Genomic DNA, 21,071 nt, shown 5'->3' on the forward strand with positions numbered 1-21,071 from the left:
TTGTCATACATTCGAGTCGAGCAATCACTAAAACGTTAACTTAGTTAATCGCGTTTCGTCAAACATGTAAGTCTGAGGGTGTAAATCCCATCTTTTATTATTGTATTTTATTTTTGTACCAATTAATGTAAGATTTACGTCAAAAGTATGCTTAAAACCGATTTCTAAAACCCTTTTGTTAAATTGTTTTTACGGATTAATGATGGGCAGCCGTCGGGAAGAAACGCAGCAACTGCTGCGCCTCTTCGAAGAGTCGCAGAATCTATTGCGCCTCTTCTAGAGGCTACAACAGTTCCTACTTTTCTTCTTCTTCCTCGCTTCTCTGTGAATCCGTTCCCTTTTCCTTTGTTTTCTTAGTTTCTTCTCTTTCATTCGTACATAATAACTTTAATACATATTCATAATAAATATCATGCTTTAATTCCGACTTAAATCCCTTATAATTGATATTTGCGGGTTTTCGTCATTAAAAACCCGGATTTTTAGAGACTCGATTTGTTCATATCAAGTTTCTGAGGTTCGCCTTTGTACATATTTTTACCGTTTATTTCCAGTTTGTCTAACTCGTTTCCGTTTTCGTAAATGACCTAATTAATTAGTTTTAATCCGTCTAATTCGTTCTAATTAGTTTTAATTCGTTTTTATCGCTTTCATGACAATTTCATATGTAAACAATATGCTAAATCACTTTCATCCGAGTCAAATATCCATAACCAACCATTAAATACAACATCGAGCATTAATGAATAGCAGTTCTGACTTCACAGCCAGAACTCACCTCAGGAACAGACGCAGTGACCACTGCTCCTCTTCCAAGAGGCGCAGCATTGCTACGCCTGTTCCGGGTTGATTTCCGTCTCTGAACTTCCGTTCTTGCTTTGACCCTAATTCGTTAATTACATATTAATCGACTATTGATCCTAATATCACCACTAATCTATCCGTATTTTCTAACCTAATTTATTTCCCTTGTTTTTCTCAAATTATCCGTCTTAAATATATTTTTGACGTAAATCATTAAGTCATTGTAATTATTGTAATTATAATTATCGCAATTTATTTATATTATTTTGTATGATTTATTCACTTGTTTTTCTTATGTAATTAATTCTAAACCCTAATTCGACATAATTGAGTGCTAAATTATTTGTCAACCGATATAGTTTAATCTTCACATGCTAGGATCAAAATGATGGATGTTGCATTGCATGCATATAACTGACAGCATATCGAGTACAAACGATTTCCCTAATCGTTAGTAGAGGCCGCTATCGAGGCGGGCGAGATTAGGTGTTCATTAAAAGGACTTCTTAATACGTACCCTCACCCCTTACTCCAGATCTCTGTGAACATCCGTGTTCATTGGCATCCACGAGGGTCATTCTAGACATAGAATGTTAAGGGTAACGAGTTCTTAGTGTCTACGTCACTACTTTGTGTCTTGACATGCGAAGTATTCGAACGGTTCCAATTTCCCATAAAAATTGGTGGCGACTCCACAAATGCAAACGCTTATTTCCCAAGCGCCCCCGTGGGCCCCCCGTGTCCACAGTTTGGCGACTCCGCTGGGGAGTAATACACTTACGTGTTGCCAAGGGTAAAACTTGAACAAAGTTAGGGAATAGTTTATATGAGACAGTTGTCGGTTTTCATTACTCGACCTTCGTAGGTGTTTTTATTCGGCCTTCCTAGGCCCAACCAAACTCATTCGACCAATCGTCCCGTCTGGACGGTCCAAATTCTTATCTGGGCCTAAGGATAGATAACGATTGACGTCAACCATACTCTGATGCTTACTCATGTTTGTATCAAGAGCTTTCACTACTCGAGGAAATGGACTAGGAACCGACCTTACTCATGTTTGGCACGGACCTCTCCACAAACCAGGGTTTGATTGCTTGGCAACCCACCATTTTAAGCCAAAACCCTTCTAAATGCACTCAGCATACCGTTATAATGCATGTATGAATTCTTGTATCATATGTGATCACCATTTCGTAAACAAAACCATGAAAAAATTTTTTTTTTTTAAAAAAAAAAAAAAAAAAACCTTTTCAAGATGTAAACATTTTCAAAAAATGGCCTAAATAGCGCAAAATGAGTCAAAACTCTGTCCAAATGTCCAGTCAAAATTCGGGCCTCAAACCCATTTCAAAACCCCACTTCGAGTCAGCACTCCTACGACTACACTACAGTTGCCTAGGACAAACATTTCAAGATCTTTGTCATTTACAAACCTCACTTAACACAGTGGCACACTCCCACTTCACAAGTCGAGTCTTTCTTTGAGTAAGTGTGCTAGAATGGTCGATCATGTTTTATTCGTCGTCAATCTCTTATCCGGTTTCCAAGATGCCTGGAACTAGTACCACAAGTCAGAGTGGTCAACCCCAAAATGGTAATGATCAAATCCTAGTTGCCCTCGCTCGTTTCCAAACAAGCTAAGACCAAGTTTATGATCGCCTCAACACTATTGAAGGCCGAATTGTTGCTGTAGAAACTAGACTCCCTCCTACAAAAAGTGATATTCCTAGCGAGGCCATGCATGATAACCTTCCACCCTTTGTTGGACAACCAGAAACCAACCTGTTTTGGCAGGATTTTCCCTGAAAGGATCCGGCTTGATTATAGAGTGATTAGGGTATCTAGTTCTATAAGTTTGGAATAATAATATGAGTAAATAACAAGGAAGGACTAAGTATAAAGAATATTACTTGTATTATTTTGATAAACTGAGTACAAACTCGTGTATATAATTGAATATCAAGGAAATAGTGAGAGATAAATTATAAATAACTAATGAATCATGAATGTCTTTACAAATACTAGATCATGCTATTTATAGTTCTACAAATATTAACGTTGTATTCAATCTCAACATTCTTCTCAATTGTCGGAGCTGTTACCTGATTAATAGGGCACATTCCCTATTAATCCGGTTGACTCGTTCTTCTCTAACCAATCTTTAGATTTTCTCTTTTTGTACGTCTTGATTCATGGGAATGATGTAGTCTTATAGTTAGACTTGGTCTTCCTTGAGAATAGGATGTGAGCATTTATCTTTATATAACCGTCTTGTTTCTCTTCAACTTGATCCAGCCTACTTAAGTATCCTGCCAGGCTATTCTGCACTTACCATCAGGCTTTTCTTCTAGAGTTTAGTAGCTTGCTTATTTTGTGGTTCCCTTCGTCTGCCAAATAGTAGTTGGATTTGTCCGGTCCTTGGTTGCTTCATTCAGCCCTAACAGATCGGGCTAAATTACAGATCAGACAAGGGCTAATTTGGGCCTAACAATTGCCCCTTGACATTTTACCCGTGCTGGATTAGGCCAGGGGTGAGATGTCAATTTACCGGGCTAAACAATAAAAAGAATCACATTTATTTAAGGACTCTTAGACTTCTAGTGACCGTTAAACACTGCAACGGCTAACTGCATGATGTCATGCTAACAGTTTTGCGTTGTTTAGGGTTTTTGCACCGTTACTCCTCTTCTATAAATACGGTATTTGTGATGAGTTTATCTTTCACCAAATTTCTTCCACTTTCCTTGCTAAATCTTCTCTAAAATTCTCCCCTATTTCCCAGGAACTCTAGTTTGCTGACTTATAATTTCTCATTAAGTAAAATTCATCATGATAAACAAAACAACAAAGGATATGGGAGCCAAAAGCGCCCGCTTCCCCGAAAAGCTGGCTGGCGAGCCCGAACCCAAAGATGTCCATGAGGAGGAGGTGGTTGAAATTGATCCTCCTGCTCGTGCTATAGCTTTTAAATATCAAGACTCTATTTTTTCTGCTCTTCAATCTCTGGATCCTTATTTCCCTGAAGAAAACCTATTGAAAACGAACTATGATAGGGTTTTAAGGGAGAAAAATTAATTCGATTCGACCGAGGTTTGGATTCGAGTCTTGTCCGAGAGCTAATTGGGTGTCACCTGGTTGGTTTTGTATTTATGAATGGGCGTTCAAGGCAGGTTGTAAGTTACCTTTTACTCCTTTAATGATTGATACTATTCGTGCTATGGAAGTATCACCTTTCTAAATCATGTCAATGATTTGGAAACTTATCCACTCTATTGAAAATTTATGTGCCAAGCATAAACTTGTAATTATTATTAATGATATAAAGGCAGTATATCATATGAAAAATCCTTCTACTGGTCGTTTCAATTTGAGAATCAAGTCGAAAATGTCTCCATTAATCACTAACCTGGACTCTGGAGATGATAAAAGCTGGGCGAAGACTTTTCTGTTTATCCGGACTGAAAGTCTGGGGTCAGGCTTTGATTATTTGAGATATCCTCCTCTGGAGAGTGGTAGGTTTCCTGTACTCTTAATTTGCAATTTATATTATACGAAATTAGGATATTTAAGTTTTACCTGCGCATTTTTGGTAATATTTGTAGCTCCTGATTGGAACTTCGACCCTCTTGACGAGGAGGCTGTTTCAAGGATAGAGGCTTTTCTTTCTATTCCTGAGGAAGAGAGGGCTTGGCCTGCTAGTCTGGGCAGGGATTTATTGCCCCGTTATATGAAGACTAAGCTGAGTGTGGTTAAAGTACCCAAACGCAAGCCTAGCTCCACTGCTCTTTCTTGTATGTCTTTTATATGTCTCTATGTCGATTGTTGTCTTCTTATCGCTTCTCTTCTGATATTTGTGTATATTCTTTATATATTCGGTATTCGGGTCTTCGCTAGGTTGGCCGGCTTTCTTTCGCCAAAGACTTGAAGGTCTGGGGTTGCTAGGATTATTTGAAGCAGTCTAAGAGCCGGGAGGCTAGTGGGAGTGACAAGACGCTTGATGTTTTGGTTTCGATGTCCGGCCTCCCAGGAACCGCCTGTGCTAGTATCACGAGAGGTCGTTCGGGCTTCTAAAAGGAGGAGGGAAGTGTTATTCTGAAGAAGAAGGAAGAGAGAAAGAGCCTATTCAGCTCGCCCAATCGAAGTGTGTCTGCTCGGATTGACGATATGGATGCTGCCGGCGCAGATAAATGATTTCTCTGCTGGTATGAGCGCCCAGCTTTTATCTGATAATGAATCTTCTACTAAAGTGGTTTCTATTTTGTCTTCCCTTGTGACAAAGGCTGCTGCCTTTGTCTCCCAAGCTAAGGAGGTTAGTTGCAAAGGGGCTTTCAATATTTATGTGTTCTTTGTGTTGCTTTGTGTTTGGCTGATTGACTATCTTTTGTTTTTCTGTAGGGTTTGGACGCTGGGTTGGTCACTGCTTGTCAGCTTAGGGATGCCCAGGCTAGGATTTCTGGCTTGGAAGAAAAATTAGATAAACTTAACCGTGAGCTGCACACATCCAGGGGTAACGAGGTAGTACTTCAATCTCAGCTGGGGTCAGCTAGAGAGGCATCCAGGGCTGCTTTGGTTTGCGAGGTGGCTGCGAAAAACGCTGAGAAAGTTGTCAGGCAAGAGTTGGAGGTTGCAAGGGAAGAGCTGAAGACTGCCAAGGAAGAGCAGGCTGCCGAGAAGCAGGCAATGCAGGATCAGCTGAGGAAAACTGAAGAGCTTGGTGCTGAAAAAGAGCTAGTGGAGGCGCGGCTTGCTGATGCGGCCCAGTACTTCTTTGGGAAAGGCCGGGTTGATGCTATGAGGGATCCGGAATCTGACCGGGCTAATTGGGATCCGGATAGGGATGAGACAGCTCTGGACACCCCGTATCCTGATTTGGCCAATATGGGTCAAGAAGAAGAAGTGGATTCTCCTCCTTCCAAGGAGAAATCTGGTGATCAGGAAATGGTGGATAATTGTGAGTCGGTTACAGGTTCGAAGCCTGTTTAGATTCGTGTTTTTCCTTTTCGTTTTGGCCCGTCCAGGGGTGTTCCTGGAATGAATATTTATTAGGTATGTTTTGGCCCATCCAGAGGGGATGTTCCTGGAATGGATAATTATTAGGTATGTGGTAAGGGCGGCTTTTATGGATGAATAAATATTTGGTCTTTGTTGGTTTCTTTTTGTGTTTTGATAAGGTACATTTGTGGTGTTGGATGTGTACTGGATCTGGCCAGTTATTCGACTGGATCGGGCCAGTTTTTTGCGCTGGATCTGGCCAGTTCATTGTGTTATGGGTGGGGTTATTGCCTGTCTGGAGGGCTTATGTCCCTTGCCTGTCCGGAGGGCTTATGACCCATCTATGTTATACAAGCCAGGAGAAGGTTTTCCAGATTTGTATGTTAAATTGAGCTCAATATTTTAAGGCCTGTTTTTGCAACTGAAAGTTGGGTATCAGTTGGATATCAGTGGGGTGGCCCCCAATCTTTAAAATTTGTTTTAAGTAAAGTGTAGTATGTAAAACAAGTATTGAAGATTCTACTCGGTAAAAGGAAATATGAGAATATTGACAAGTACTTGGGCACATAATGGAAGAAATTATATAAGGCATTTATTCATATAATGGCAAATATCATACATTTAGTTTCATATCAGGTCAGGCAAGAAATGTTAAGATGAAGATTATACCTGGACTGGGAGATATATTTTATATGTGAAGTAGTTTTAAGTGTGCAATATTCCAAACTCTTGGGATCATTTCGCCGTCCAGGGTTTGTAATCTATAAACTCCCTGCCCGACTATTGAGTCAATCAGGTAGGGACCTTCCCAGGTTGGGGCCAATTTGCCAGCATTCTTCTCTTTTGTGTTTTGAAAAACTTTTCTGAGAACAAGGTCTCCTACCCTGAATACTCTAGCTTTGACAGTCTTGTTGTAGCTTTTTGCAACTCTTTTTTGCCGATATTTCGCCAATCTAATCTTCGGCCGCATCTCTTAGCTCTTCCGTCAAGTCTGGTTGTCCTCCGTTAGAGGTATATTGCTCGTTATTGTATTCAGCCGCATCTGGTGATGGAATGTCGACCTCACTGGGATTATCGCTTCACATCCATAGACCAAAGAGTAAGGGGTTTGGCTGTGGATGTTTTAGGCGTGGTTCGTCGGCCCGAGAGGACCAAGGGGAGCTCTTCAGCCCATCTGCCTTTCCTTCTTTCTAGCTTCTTCTTTATGCAGCTAATTATTACTTTGTTACTGGATTCTGCCTGGCCGTTAGCTTTTGGATATCCCTGGCGTGGAGGTTACCAGGTTGATGTTCCATTGAGCACAGAAGGCTGCTGTTCTTTTTCCCACGAATTGCATGCCATTGTCGCATACTATTTCAGAGGGGCGGCATATCTACATATGATGTTGTGTTTGATGAATGCTATGACATCCTTCTCTTTGACTTGCCTGTATGAATCAGCTTCTATCCACTTGGAGAAGTAGTCAATCATTGCTAGCATAAAAACTTTTTGTCCGGGTGCTAGAGGTAGTTTCCTTACTATATCCATGCCCCACTTCATAAATGGCCAGAGTGCGGATATGGAATGTAGTTCCTCAGATGGCTGATGAATATATGGTCCATGAATCTGGCAGGCTTTGCATTTAGAGCTAAATTCCAGGCAATCGGCCCTCAAAGTGGGCCAATAATAACCTGTTCTGAGTACCTTGGTTGCCAGGCTCCTTCCGCCTTTATGATTTCCACAGTATCCTCCATGGATTTATGATAATATCTGTTCAGCTTCTTGTCGTTCCAGGCATCTGAGGTATGGCCCTGCCTGCGATTTCATAAAAAGCACGTTGTTAATAATAGTATATGAAGCAGCTTTGATTTTGAGTGCTCTAGCATCTTGCTTATTTAGGGGAAGGATTCCTTGTTGTAGTCAATTATAGTAAGGTTTCGTCCATGAATTGGCAATATATATTGGGAAACTTTCATCTTGTTTGTTTATTGCAGGTTCTAATAAGTGTACGATGGGTATTTTATCAAAGTCAAGGGGACTGAAGTTGGATCCTAGGCCGGCTAAGGCATCGGCCTGGGTATTCAAGTCCCTAGGAATTTGGTCAATATTAAAATTGCGGAATTTTGATTTTAAATTTTGGACAACTTCCAAATAAAGCATCATTTTTTAGTCTTTTGCAGTATATACTCCATTTACTTGGTTTGAAATAAGAAGGGAATCAGTACGTACCTTTAGGTTTTGTACGCCAAGGTCAATACACACCTTTAATCCAGCTATTAGGGCTTCATATTCTGCCTCATTGTTGGTAGCTTCAAATGCACAGCTTATAGCTTGTACTATCTTATCCCCCTGTGGCGATTTTAGTACTACCCCCAGGCCTGTGCCCCTCATGTTGGCTACATCATCGACAAATAGAGTCCATTCTAGGTCTGTTTGGTCGTTGGTCAGTCTATTTACTACTTTTATTAGGTCGGGTACTAGGGCTGGACTAAAATCAGCCACAAAGTCGGCTAGTGCTTGTGACTTAATTGTTGTCCTTGGTTCAAACGTTATGTTGTATGTGCTTAGCTGGACTGACCATTTGCACATTCGTCCGGACAATTCTGGTTTCCTAAGTACAGACTTGATAGGAAGATTGGTTCGACTATTATAGGGTGGCTTTCAAAGTATGGTCTTAATTTTGTGCAACTCATAATTAAAGCTAAAACGTATTTTTCAAGCAGGCCATACCGATCTCTTGCATCCGGTAGACTTTTACTTACGTAATAGACAGGTGTTGTTGTCCGTCCGCCTCTTTGACCAGGACTCGCACCGACAGAAGATTTCCGTGGATCGACGGTATATCTTGTCGGGGTTCATCTTTGATTGGTTTTGCCAGCAAGGGAGGAGAGGATAGATATGTTTTCAGGTCTTCAAAGGCAGCCTGATGATCAGGGGTCCATTGAAAGTCTTTGTTTTTCCTTAGCAGATTATAGAATGATTTGCACCTCTCTGACGATCTTGAAATGAACCTGTTCAGGGCTGCTATTCTTCCGATCAGCTTTTGTATATCTTTGACTGTCTTTGGTGGTTCTAGCTCCAGAATGGCTTTGATCTGTTCAGGGCTGGCTTCTATTCCTCTTTTTGTCACCATATAGCCCAAGAATTTGCCTGCTGAGACTCCAAAATGGCATTTCTGTGGATTGAGCTTCATATTGAATTTCTCAAAAATTTGGAAGGCTACTTCCAGGTCTTTGACGTGGTCTTTTGCCTTTTTTGACTTGACTACCATGTCGTCTATGTAGACTTTCATGGTATCTCCTATTTGATCTTTGAACATCATGTTGACTAACCTTTGATAGGTTGCACCTGCATTTTTTAATCCAAAGGGCATAGCAAAGATAACAAAGATATTCCTCTTTCAGTGATGAAAGTGTACTTTTCCGATCTGCAGTGGTGCATCTTTATTTGGTTGAATCCACTGGAGGCATCCATGAATGTTAACATCTCGCGGCTGCAGTGGCATCCACCACTGCATCGATGTGTGGCAGGGGAAATGGATCTTTGGGGCAGGCCTTGTTTAGGTCGGTGTAGTCTACACAGACTCTCCATTTGCCATTTTTCTTTTGGACGACTACTACATTTGCAAGCCAGTCGGGGTACATTACTTCCCTGATCATTCCCATGTCCAATAGCTTGTCAACTTCTTGGTTGATGATTTCATGCCTTTCTACAGCAAATTTTCTTCCTTTTTGCTGTACAGGCTTAAAGGATTTGTCAATATTTAACTTATGGGTTATAATATCAGCATCTATACCAGTCATATCAAAATGTGACCAAGCAAAACAAGACATTTTAGTTTTGAGAAAGCTGACCAGATTGGGTCTGACCGAGTCTGGTGCATCTGAACCTACAAGTACCTTCTGTTAGGGAGTGCGGGTCCGAATGACCTCTCCACATTTCCATCTGTGATTGTGCAATATATTCTTTCCTGACAAGTGACTTTAATTGCTATGCAAGGGACTTACCTGACTTTGAGGGTTTCAAAGCCTGGGTGTAGCATTCCTGAGCCGTCCTTTGTTCTCCCCTGATGGTGGTTATCCCCCATTCGGTTGGTATTTTCACACATTGATGGTATGTTGATGGGATTGCTTTGACGTTGTAGATCCATGGTCTGCCCAGGATTACGTTATATGAGGATAGGCAATCCATTACCACGAATCTTTCATAGGAAGCCACGCCTTCCACATAGGTTGGCAGGCTAATTTCTCCCAGGGTGTTCTTTGTTTCTCCGTTGAACCCAACCAGGACGCTGGATTTTTTGATGATTTTCTCTTCATCTATCTTCATAGCTTTGAGGACGTCAAGCATCACCAAATTGATTGAACTGCCCCAGTCTATCAGGATTCTTGATACCTTAGATCTACCAATTTGCATGGTAATTACCAAGCTGTCATGGTGTAGATCTGATATTCCCTGCAAGTCTAAGTCATCAAAAGTAATAGCAGGTAATGACTTAGATCTAAGGGGGGATTGAAGTCTAGACTCCCTGGATATTCTTTTGGCAGCCGAGCTGGTTAGACCACAGATTTTTGATCCTCCATTTATGAACTTGACTTCATAGATGGGGGAAGGAGGAGGAGGATCTCTGTCGTTCCCTGAATCTCTCTTATTTTGTCCTTCAACTTTGTTCTTTGGCTGTTGGATTAAGTCTTTCAGATAACCTTTCTTTAGGAGGTATGCCACTTGTTTGCTGAGTTGGATGCATTCTTCTGTGGTGTGCCCGATGTCCTGGTGGAAGTCACACCATCTCGTTGGATCTTTCCTGGGGTTGTCGGATTTTTTGGGCCATCTGACCGTGTCCCCCAAGCTTTCCAGGCGTTTGATTAATCCTGCAGTATTTATAGAGAAGTTATATTCAGGAATAGTTGGTAGGCAAGAAAGGTTACCTTTGTGTTCTTGTGCCATGTTGACTTGGATCGTTCGGGCCGGAATAGGGTGATGATCTGGGGTTGCCTCCTTTCTGGTAGGAGCTTTTCCTGTTAGTGTGTCCATAGCCTTGCTTTCCTCCGGACGAGTTTGTTCTGAAGTTGAGATTTTCCTCCAATCTGACATGTTCTAAGGCGATGGATTGAACAGTGGGAAAGGTTGGGCAGGCTTTTTTTGTTAAGTCTGCATAGATGTCACTGTCAAGGAGGACTCCTTGCCTGAAGGCTTCTACCGCTGTCATTTCGTCACACTTGGGAATGGCTAACTTCTCTTTGACAAATCTTGCCAGGAATTCTTTGAGAGATTCTTCAGGAAGTTGCTTTACCCGAAGCAGTTCTTGGGTCTCTTGGCAATGTCTCTGCTGCTTGCGAATTGTTGATTGAAGGCATTGACCAGTTCTGCAAAATTCTTGATACTTCCATTTGGGAGATTGATGAACCATTGTAATGCTGCTCCAGTCAGGGTTGTACCAAAGCCTTTACACATGCAGACCTGCCTGAGTTCACTGGGTATTGAGGCAGCCAACATCTTTTGTTTGAATATGGCAACGTGATTTTGTGAATCAGACGTTCCATCATAAGTTCTCATGGATGGGACGGTAAATTTCTTGGGGAGATCAATTTTTGCAATTTCATCTGCAAAGGGTGAATCAAGTCATCAACTTCTACTTCACCACGGGGTCTGGCACTCCAGGTATATTTTCTATTTTGTTGTGGAGTTTTTGAATTTCCTGAAGCATAGCCATCATTATTGCTGCTTCAGTTTTGTTTGTTTCATCATTGGGAATGATTTGAGTGCCGGATGGGGTATCCTTCTCCGGAGTTCCAAAATTGGAAAAGCCAATGTTTTTGATGATGGATGAGAATGGGGTTCCTGGTTCGAATCTGGTCTTGGAGCACAAGCTTTGATTTTCCAATTTTTCTTGAGTTAGACTCGATTCCTTGATCTCATTTCATTTTCTGCTTGGGCTGCCTTTTCTTGAATTGTCTCCAACTCTTTGATTTTAGCCAAGGCAGCCGCCAATTGTTGTTCTGGAGTGAGTTCTACCATTTTTGTATGTGAATATTAAATGAAGAACGGCAAAAGGAATTTTTTTTATTAATGAACTAGATGCCCCACGGTGGGCGCCAATTGTTTTAGCAGGATTTTCCCTGAAAGGATCCGGCTTGATTATAGAGTGATTAGGGTATCTAGTTCTATAAGTTTGGAATAATATTTTAAGTAAATAACAAGGAAGGAATAAGTATAAAGAATATTACTTGTATTATTTTGATAAACTGAGTACAAACTCGTGTATATAATTGAATATTCAGGAAATAGTGAGAGATAAATTATAAATAACTAATGAATCATGAATTTATTTACAAATACTAGATCATGCTATTTATAGTTCGACAAATATTAACGTTGTATTCAATCTCAACGTTCTTCTCAATTTTTGAGTCATTACACGATTAATAGGGCACATTCCCTATTAATCCGGTTGACTCGTTCTTCTCTAACTAATCTTTAGCTTTTCTCCTTTTGCACGTCTTGATTCATGGGAATGATGTAGTCTTATAGTTAGACTTGGTCTTCCTTGAGAATAGGATGTGAGCATTTATCTTTATATAACCGTCTTGTTGCTCTTCAACTTGATCCAGCCTACTTAAGTATCCTGCCAGGCTATTCTGCACTTACCATCAGGCTTTTCTTCTAGGGTTTAGTAGCTTGCTTATTTTGTGGTTCCCTTCGTCTGCCAAATAGTAGTTGGATTTGTCCTGGCCTTGGTTGCTTCATTCAGCCTAACAGGATCAGGCTAAATTACAGTCAGACCAGGCTAATTTGGGCCTAACACAACCCTCCAATAGGTCCTACTGAAGCTGAAAAGCGACTCCAATATTTGGAGAAGCAATTAATGTACCTTAAGGGAGATGACATCTACAAGGAGAATAATCGCAAGCATGAGGCCGTAAATGCTCAATTGCCAACCAACTTCAACATGACAGACATCCCAAAATTCAAGGGGCATGAAAACTCTTTGAACCACATCCGTGCTTTCAAAGACTATATGTCTATCAAAGGCATCAAACCTGAGATGTTCTTAAGGATCTTTCCTTCATCTCTTGACACCATTCCTAAGCAATGGTTCTACTCTTTGGAGCACAAAAAGATTGCCACTTGGGATGATGCTGCAATCGAGTTCATTAAGCAATACGCGGATAATCCTGAAATCCAAGTCAACATGCGTACTTTAGAGGTTCTTACCCAAAATAAGAAAGAAGGCTTCACCGACTTTCTAAGTAGGTGGAGGAAGACTAGCACACAACTTGTTGAACGTCCAGATGAAGCTACCCTTGTGGAGAAATTCGTGGATAATTTGAGACCCATTTATGCAAACCACTTGAGGTACCAAAACATTAAGACCTTCAAAGATCTGACTGTGCTAGAAACGAGAATTGAAGTTGACATCCGTAAAGGACCCTTGTCCAAAACTGTGGGTCATGGATATCAAGGCTCAACGAGTAGTTCTTATGGCTCTACTAGCAAGACAAATGAGGTTAACCTTGTCGAATCGTCAAAGAAGAATAACCCACAAAGGAAGTTCATGAACATTGGTGACACATACTCCAATACTCTGAAAAGGTTGATGAAACAGGGTAAACTCCAACCAATAGGACCTACACCTGACCCAGAAAAGAAGTCTAAATTCTGGGACGAAAATGCATACTGAGAATATCATAGAGGCAAGGGACACGATACCGAGAAATGCTTCAAGCTAAAACATGTCCTTCAAGATATGATCGAGGATGGTCGTTTACCCATACCCCCTGGAGGTAAGCCTAACAATACTCAGAATCCTCTTGGAGTCCTAATGATTACAGATGAAGAATCCACCTTGGATTGTTCGTACCTCATTTCTCCAATCGAAGATGAGATTCATGCATTAGAAGATGAGGGGAGTTATTGCATGGGCAAAGAGTGTAAGTAGGCAAGTTTCAGAACTAGAAGATGTAGTAGCATCCCTCCGAAATCCAAGCACCATACCCAAGGAGAGTGTGCTACTAAATTTGTCTCAAAATTCTACAATGCAAGAGGTAGTCGCCGTAGTTGACAGTTTAATAGACCAAATAATCAGTTTAGAAGCCGAGATCATCAGAAAGAGAGCTTACCATTGTCAACGGAATATGGACCGATGACGATGAAGATGAATACCTCACCGAACACTATCTAGTCAAGGTTAGTGAGGATATAGTCAAAGCTAGCAAAGATCATGATATAGACCACCATACTCGTTCAGGGCGTCCATATCAAAAATTTCTCAGAATGGTCCTATAGCTAATGGTCTAGTTACAAACACCAATCTCATCACACCAAATGATAGCGAAGATACATCTACTGACCACTTGCTAAAGTAACTGCAGAAAACAAAGGCTGATCTTTCAGTCTGGCAACTAGTGGCAAGTTCATTTCCTCATCGCCAAGCTTTACTGCAAGCCTTGGCTAAATTGAACGTGGCACACAACTCTACGCCTGACGATGTAGTCAACTTGGTCTTCCAAGATTCAGCTAAGCTAAGTAACCCAGTTACTTTCTCATATGAGAATTTGCCTCCTTTCGGCGCCAGTCACAACCTAGCCCTGTACATTACTGTCATATGTTTAAAGAAGAACGTGTCAATGAATTTGGTAGACGATGGCTCCGCAGTCAATGTCATACCACTAAAAACGGCATATAAATTGGGCATGAAAGAGTCAGAATGGACTCCTACTAACCAAGGTGTTCGAGCATACGATGGAACACGACGTAAAGTGGTAGGATTAATCAACCTCACTATAGCCATAGGGCCAATTGAGCGGAAGGTTAATTTTCAAATAGTGGATATCGAAGCATCATTCAATATACTTTTTGGAAGGCCGTGGATTCACGCTTCCAAAGCAGTAACATCCACCTTGCACCAGAAAATCAAGATTCCTCTAGATGGCAAAGTAGTGACGATCACTTCGTCACCTATCAAGGCAGTAATAGAAAAGATGTCAAGCAACCAAGTAGTCACAGATCCAGTATATGAGCTTGGGGGCTTTCATAGCATAAACCTTATACAGAGCGAACTGGCACCCCTATACTTCGATCCATACTCCAATATAGTGGTCAACCACATACACAAGTCTCAGGGATACTTCCCGAGAATGCCACTGAATCCTACCAAGAAAAATACCTTCGCACCCTACAAAGAAAGAAACTCTCAAAGGATACCATTGGGATTGGGATACAAACCCCCAAAAGAGGAAGCTTTGGAGATGCTCACTCAATTTCAAAATCGAAAGAACAAGGGAATCCAAATGCGACCCTACCTCCCTACCCTAAATGGATACTTCGTTAGAGAAGGGAATCAGGAGTATTTTCACGGGTTTCCTGAACCTTGACACTACAAAGGAATGCAACTAGCTGGAATCGAGATCTTCCACGATTGCTACTTCATTCCCTCAAAAACGGTTCCTACCGTCAAGACTCGTCAAACACCTTGCTTAGACGAACACGCTGTTAGTCTTCTGTTTGGGGAGGACCGATTTTTTAGAGCAGGACAGGATGAGATCATGACCATGATACTTCAGGATGACCATTTCAATCCCACGACATTAATCACCGAAACCAGCTCGAATCAGCAGAAAGGATGGAGAAAGTCGATCAAGTGGACGAACAACCAAGGAAAACTCTTCAAAGTCACCACTGGAGAAGGAGAGATGTTCAAAGGAGAACCTGAAGACAACGAATTCGAGTCAGAGTCGGAGTCGGAGTCGGAGTCGGAGTCAGAGTCTAAGTCTAAGTCTAGAGAAGTCCCTAGAAAGTCTCCTGCTGTCGTCACTCCCAATCCCCTTGTTTCTCCTAGCATAGCATCGAGTAGTAACAGTAGCTCGGGAAATGCCCAGCAGCTGCACCTTTAGCGCCACTGACTACTGAACAGATGGCTTCTTTGTTTCAACTCTTTTCAAAATTTAATATGAATAAATCAGATTCTGCTTACTCTTTGTGTTATTCTGAATGCAATTCTATTTACGATGATAATGAGGATGATCCTGACGCAGACTCAATTGAATTACCTCCCTACATAGCTAAATAAATATTACAAAAGGGGGAAGGGGCACCAGTTATATAGAACACCGAACCCATCAATGTAGGAACCGAACTAGAACCCCAAGAACATAGGATAGGGACGACCTTAAACCCAAATGAAAGGGCCAATTTCATAGACCTCCTACACGAGTTCAAAGACATTTTCGCTTGGTCCTAAAAAGACATGCCAGGAATCGACAGTGACATTGCAGAACATTGAATTCCAATAAAACCATGTTTCAAACCTGTAAAACAAAAGCTTCGTCGAATGAGAACCGAATGGGCTCTTAAAATCAAAGAAGAAGTTGATAAACAATTCAAAGCCGGGTTCATCAAAGTTTTCGAGTATTCAGACTGGGTGGCTAACATAGTCCTCGTACCCAAAAAGGATGGGCGAATCCGAGTTTGTGTTGATTTCAGAGACTTGAACAAAGCGAGTCGCAAAGACGACTTCCCTCTATCACACATCGACATATTGGTAGATAATACAGCAGACCACGCGTTATTATTCTTCATGGATGGGTATGCAGGAAATAATCAGATCAAAATGGCCATAGAAGACATGCATAAGACCGCCTTCGTCACTCAATAGGGCACCTACTGCTATACTGTTATGCCATTCGGGCTAATCAATGCTGGAGCTACATATCAACGCACTGCGACCACGTTGCTACATGACATGATGCATAAAGAAGTAGGAGTATACGTTGATGATATGATTGTCAAGTCCAAAGATAGGAAAGGACATATTGATAACCTTCGCAAATTCTTCCTAAGACTGCGAAAATACAACATGAGGCTCAATCCTCAGAAGTGTGCATTCGGGGTGACATCGGGCAAAATTCTGGGATATGTTTTTTTTTTTTGGTAGAATGTAAGCATTCTCATTAAGCTCAAAAGAAGTATTACAAACTATCAAGAGAAGATTAAGTACATTAACTAAGGCCAACTAAAGTAAGCCATTCCCTATCTCTTACAGATACAGTACTCAAATCTAGCTGATGCACCTTGCTCTTAACAATCTGCTGAATTTGATATACCAAAATCATAGGTCTCATCAGCTTGCCTTCAATTCTAGCTAAGTTACGCTGCTGCCAGACATGGAAGTAAACTGCCATGACAGCAGCAAGACAGATGCCCTTCTGAACTGGTCTCCATTTCCTGCGTCCAATCCAGATGATTGCATTTCCACCAGGGGTAGGAATGTACAGCCACGAGCAGACTTTATGTATGACTTGTCTGCTGTATCTGCAGTGCATAATAAGATGGCTAATAGTTTCTGTGTCTGCATCACAAATACAGCATCTATCATCAGTACAAATTCCAATCCTACAAAGCTTATCCTTCACATTCAAAGCATTCCTGAAGACTAGCCAACACAGAAAGCTATGCTTAGGGAGAACTCTAGGATTCCAAATCAATTTAGCCCACCCCACTTTCTGCTCCATATGTCTGACCCAATTGTAGCCAGAGCCAACACTATACCCTCTTTGATCAGCAAGCCAAACACCATTATGGTATCCCCCTTTAAAAAGTTCTTTTACCTTGCAAATAGCCTTCCAATTCTGGGATATGTTGTCAGTCAAAGAGGAATACAAATTTATCCATCCAAGATCAAGGCTCTAATCGAAATGCCACAACCTCAAACAGAGAAGTAGGTTAGAGGATTTCTAGGCAAGGCAATATATAAGCCGATTCATATCAAAGCTTACTATGATCTGCGAACCCATTTTCAAAAAGCTCAAGAAAACAGATCATACCATATGGGACAACGATTGCCAAAAGGCGTTTGACAGAATTAAGGAGATACTAGCCAAGCCACCAGTGCGCATGCCTCCTCAACGAGATCAACCTCTTGGTTTATACCTCACAGTCATCGAAACAGCCATGGGGGCTATGCTCGCACAAACTGTTGGGAAAGAAGAAAGAGCTATCTACTACCTCAGTAAGAAGTTCTTGGAGTATTAGTGCAAGTACACACCTCTCGAAAAGACATGCCTCACTCTTGTGTGGTTAACAAAGAAGCTACGTCACTACATGCTTAGCTACTCTGTCAAAGTGTATTCCAAGATGGATCCTGTTAAATACCTCTTCGAAAAACCCGTTCTCAACGGACGCTTGGCAAGATGGACCTTAATGCTCTCGTAGTTCGATCTCAAGTATGTTCCTTTGAAGGTTATAAAGGGGCGCGCCGTTGCCGAGTTCTTCGCAGATAATCCCATCAACGACGCCCAAGCAGTAGACACATGGTCGTTCCCAGACGAGAACATACTACAAACTAGTGTAGACTCTTGGGACCTTTACTTTGATGGAGCCTCAAATTTAGGAGGATTTGGAATAGGAGTGTTGCTCATTTCTCCTAAAGGCGAGCATACACCACTCTCTGTCAAACTCTACTTCGAGGTGACAAACAATGCAGTAGAATATGAAGCTTGCCTCATTGGGCTACAAGCAGCAGTAAGTTTAGGCATCAAGAATCTTTGAGTTCACGGAGACTCATCCTTGATCATCAACCAAATTACGGGGTCTTGGAAAATTCGAAGTGAAAGTCTAGCACCCTATCAGGTTATGATAGATCAAGTTGCCCAATTCTTCAATCAGGTCATTTATTTACACCTACCTCGTGAAGAGAATCAATTTGCATACGCTCTTGTGAAACTTGCATCTTTGATTAATATGCCAGATAACATGGTAGAAATGCCTTTATGCATTGAACGACGGTCAGAACTAGCCTATGTGCACCACCTTACAGATGAAGAAGAAAATCCAGGGGAACCTTGGTTTCAAGCCATTCTAAACTTCAAGCTCAATGGTACATATCCGCCAGATATGGATAAGAGGAGACAACGTGCTATACGCCTACTAGCCTCTCAATACCTCCTCATACAGGTTGAATTATACAAAAGAACACCTCTTGGTGTAGTCTTGCATTGCCTTGATCATTCACAGGCACAAAAAGTGATGGAAGAAGTTCATGATGGAGAATGTGGTCCTCACATGAGTGGACCAATGATGGCAAAAAAAATCACGCGCCTAGGATATTACTGGACCACGATGGAGTCGGACTGTATCAAATACGTCAGACATTGTCATAACTGCCAAATCTTTGGGAATGTACAACATGTCCCTCCTTCACTGCTTTATACCATGGCATCTCCTTGGCCGTTTTCTGCTTGGGGAATCGATATCATCGGGAAAATCACTCCAGCCGGAACAGGAGGTCACTGTTTCATTTTGGTAGCCGTCGACTACTTTACCAAATGGGTCGAAGCGGCATCCTACACTAGTCTCACCGCCAAGAATGTGGAAAAGTTCATACAAACTAATATCATCTGTCGATATGGTTGCCCAAATGAGATCATCAGTGACAATGGATCCCATTTCCAGGCTGAGACTCAGCAATTGCTAGCCAAATACAAGATCAAGCACCACCATTCCTCGCCTTAAAGACTGACACGTCTGTCGCGTACCTGTCAAAAATAAAACCTAACGGTCTCAACTAAAAATGTAGTAGAGGCAGTCGAGTATCGAATCCTCAGGGAGGTAATGCAACTACAGCTATCTATTTCTAATCCTACGATAACAATGAGGGTTGATTGAATTTTTGGTTTCTAAACTACGGAGTTGAAGGAAAGAGAGATAAGGCAGAGAGCAGTAAAGGCAATAAAATGATTTTAAACTATCAATAAGAGAGGGACATGCCGGGAATTCGGTTCACTACGGTAGTTCAACAACTTAGCAAGAAATGACTCGGATTTAACTAATGCGAGACGGATATTAGAAGGTCCTTTCGGTCCACTTCCCACCCTAAAATACCACTAACTTAACTTTCGTCCTCATTAGGGTAGTCTCCTGTTTATAGCAGGCCTATTTAGTCCAATCTTTCGATCCAGGATTAATTGTAGCAGATTAATGGGTGACATAGAAGCGTGCACTCAACTAGGTCGGTAATTACAGTTATATTGCTATAGTGACAGGATCTCTTAGTCAATTCGTCTAATTCATTCACTATGTCGTCATTATTCTACCGCAGATCCCCTAATCCCAACATGAAGGGATTTAGCTACTCATATTCATGATTAATCTAACAAAGAAACAAGATTCCAATGAGAAGACATGACGAAATAACAATAAAGCGCAATAATAATAAAACTAGGCGGAAGAATAAATAAGAGCGACAAGAAATTAATGCAACGAAAGGTTAATTATTATTAAGAGAAGAGAGAATTACAATCCAAGCAAAATCCGGCGTAAAGAACTCGTAATCCGAGTGAAGCAAATCCGAAAACGAAAGTAACAGTAGGTTTCTAATGTAAAACTTAGAGAGTAAAAGAGATAGTAAAGGAGTAAGTAAAAAGATGCCTAATTAACCTAGTAAACATAGGTTAAATAGGAAACAAAGCAATGTTTAACGAAAATTAAACACACGGACTGAAGCAAAGCCCATGCCCGTGAAAAACCCCTCGATCGAGTGGATTAAACCACTCGATCGACCATCATCTCAAAGAGAGTCCCTCGATCGACCAGCAGGGCACTCGATCGAGGACTTGGTCATGTGCATCCTACTCGATCGAGGAAGGAGCCTCTCGATCGAGCCTCAGGGAGCCTAGGAACCCTTCGATCGTCCTCCAAACAGCTCGATAGACCACTTGGATCTTCAATTCAGCTTACGTCTTCACTCAAATACCTCGTAATGCGTGCAACGACACTTCCAAGTGCAACATCTCACTCTGGGACAATCCCGTCTCCTCTAAATGCATACAAAAAAAGGACAGAAAAGAGCATGGTTCCGCTACTTTCGCGATCATTCCTACAAAAAGGACAAAATACACCAAAGTAGCCAATTCGGGGCAAAATACTATAAAAATAGTAGAGAAATGCATAGAAATACGTCTTTGAAATAGGCCAAAAAGACTATACATTAGGCACGTATCAAATCTCCCAAACCAAACCTTTACTCGCCCTCGAGTAAACTCAAAACTAAACTAATGGAACGGAAATGATAACTCAGAGCTAGCTTAACTTGTCTACTTGAACCAATTTAATGCAACAAAAATCAACAGTTGAGCCAAGCAGTCAATACGCAAACAAATTATAAGCTGTTCATAAATAAAGTCGACCTATCGACCTTGCAAGACCAACAAAATCGACTCTCACGTGGTCACTCTTCTCTCATGAAGCAAAGGGCAAATGTTATATGTAAAAGAGAGAAGAAAAGACAGTCACTCACCTAA

At 41.3% G+C, this 21,071-nt stretch overlaps 1 protein-coding gene across 1 annotated transcript; it reads right to left on the reverse strand.

The window, feature by feature from the left end:
• Positions 1-16,772: 16,772 nt before the first annotated feature.
• LOC141617481 (uncharacterized) lies at positions 16,773-18,502 on the reverse strand. Its single transcript, XM_074434680.1, has 2 exons — positions 18,458-18,502; positions 16,773-17,402 (listed from the first exon to the last, which is right to left on the reverse strand). Exons 1-2 carry the CDS (start codon positions 18,500-18,502, stop codon positions 16,773-16,775), a joined length of 675 nt encoding a protein of 224 aa, XP_074290781.1.
• Between the last annotated feature and the right edge of the window lie 2,569 nt (positions 18,503-21,071).

The sequence above is a fragment of the Silene latifolia genome, chromosome X (assembly GCF_048544455.1).
Source record: "Silene latifolia isolate original U9 population chromosome X, ASM4854445v1, whole genome shotgun sequence".
In the NCBI taxonomy this organism is placed as follows: Eukaryota; Viridiplantae; Streptophyta; class Magnoliopsida; order Caryophyllales; family Caryophyllaceae; genus Silene; species Silene latifolia.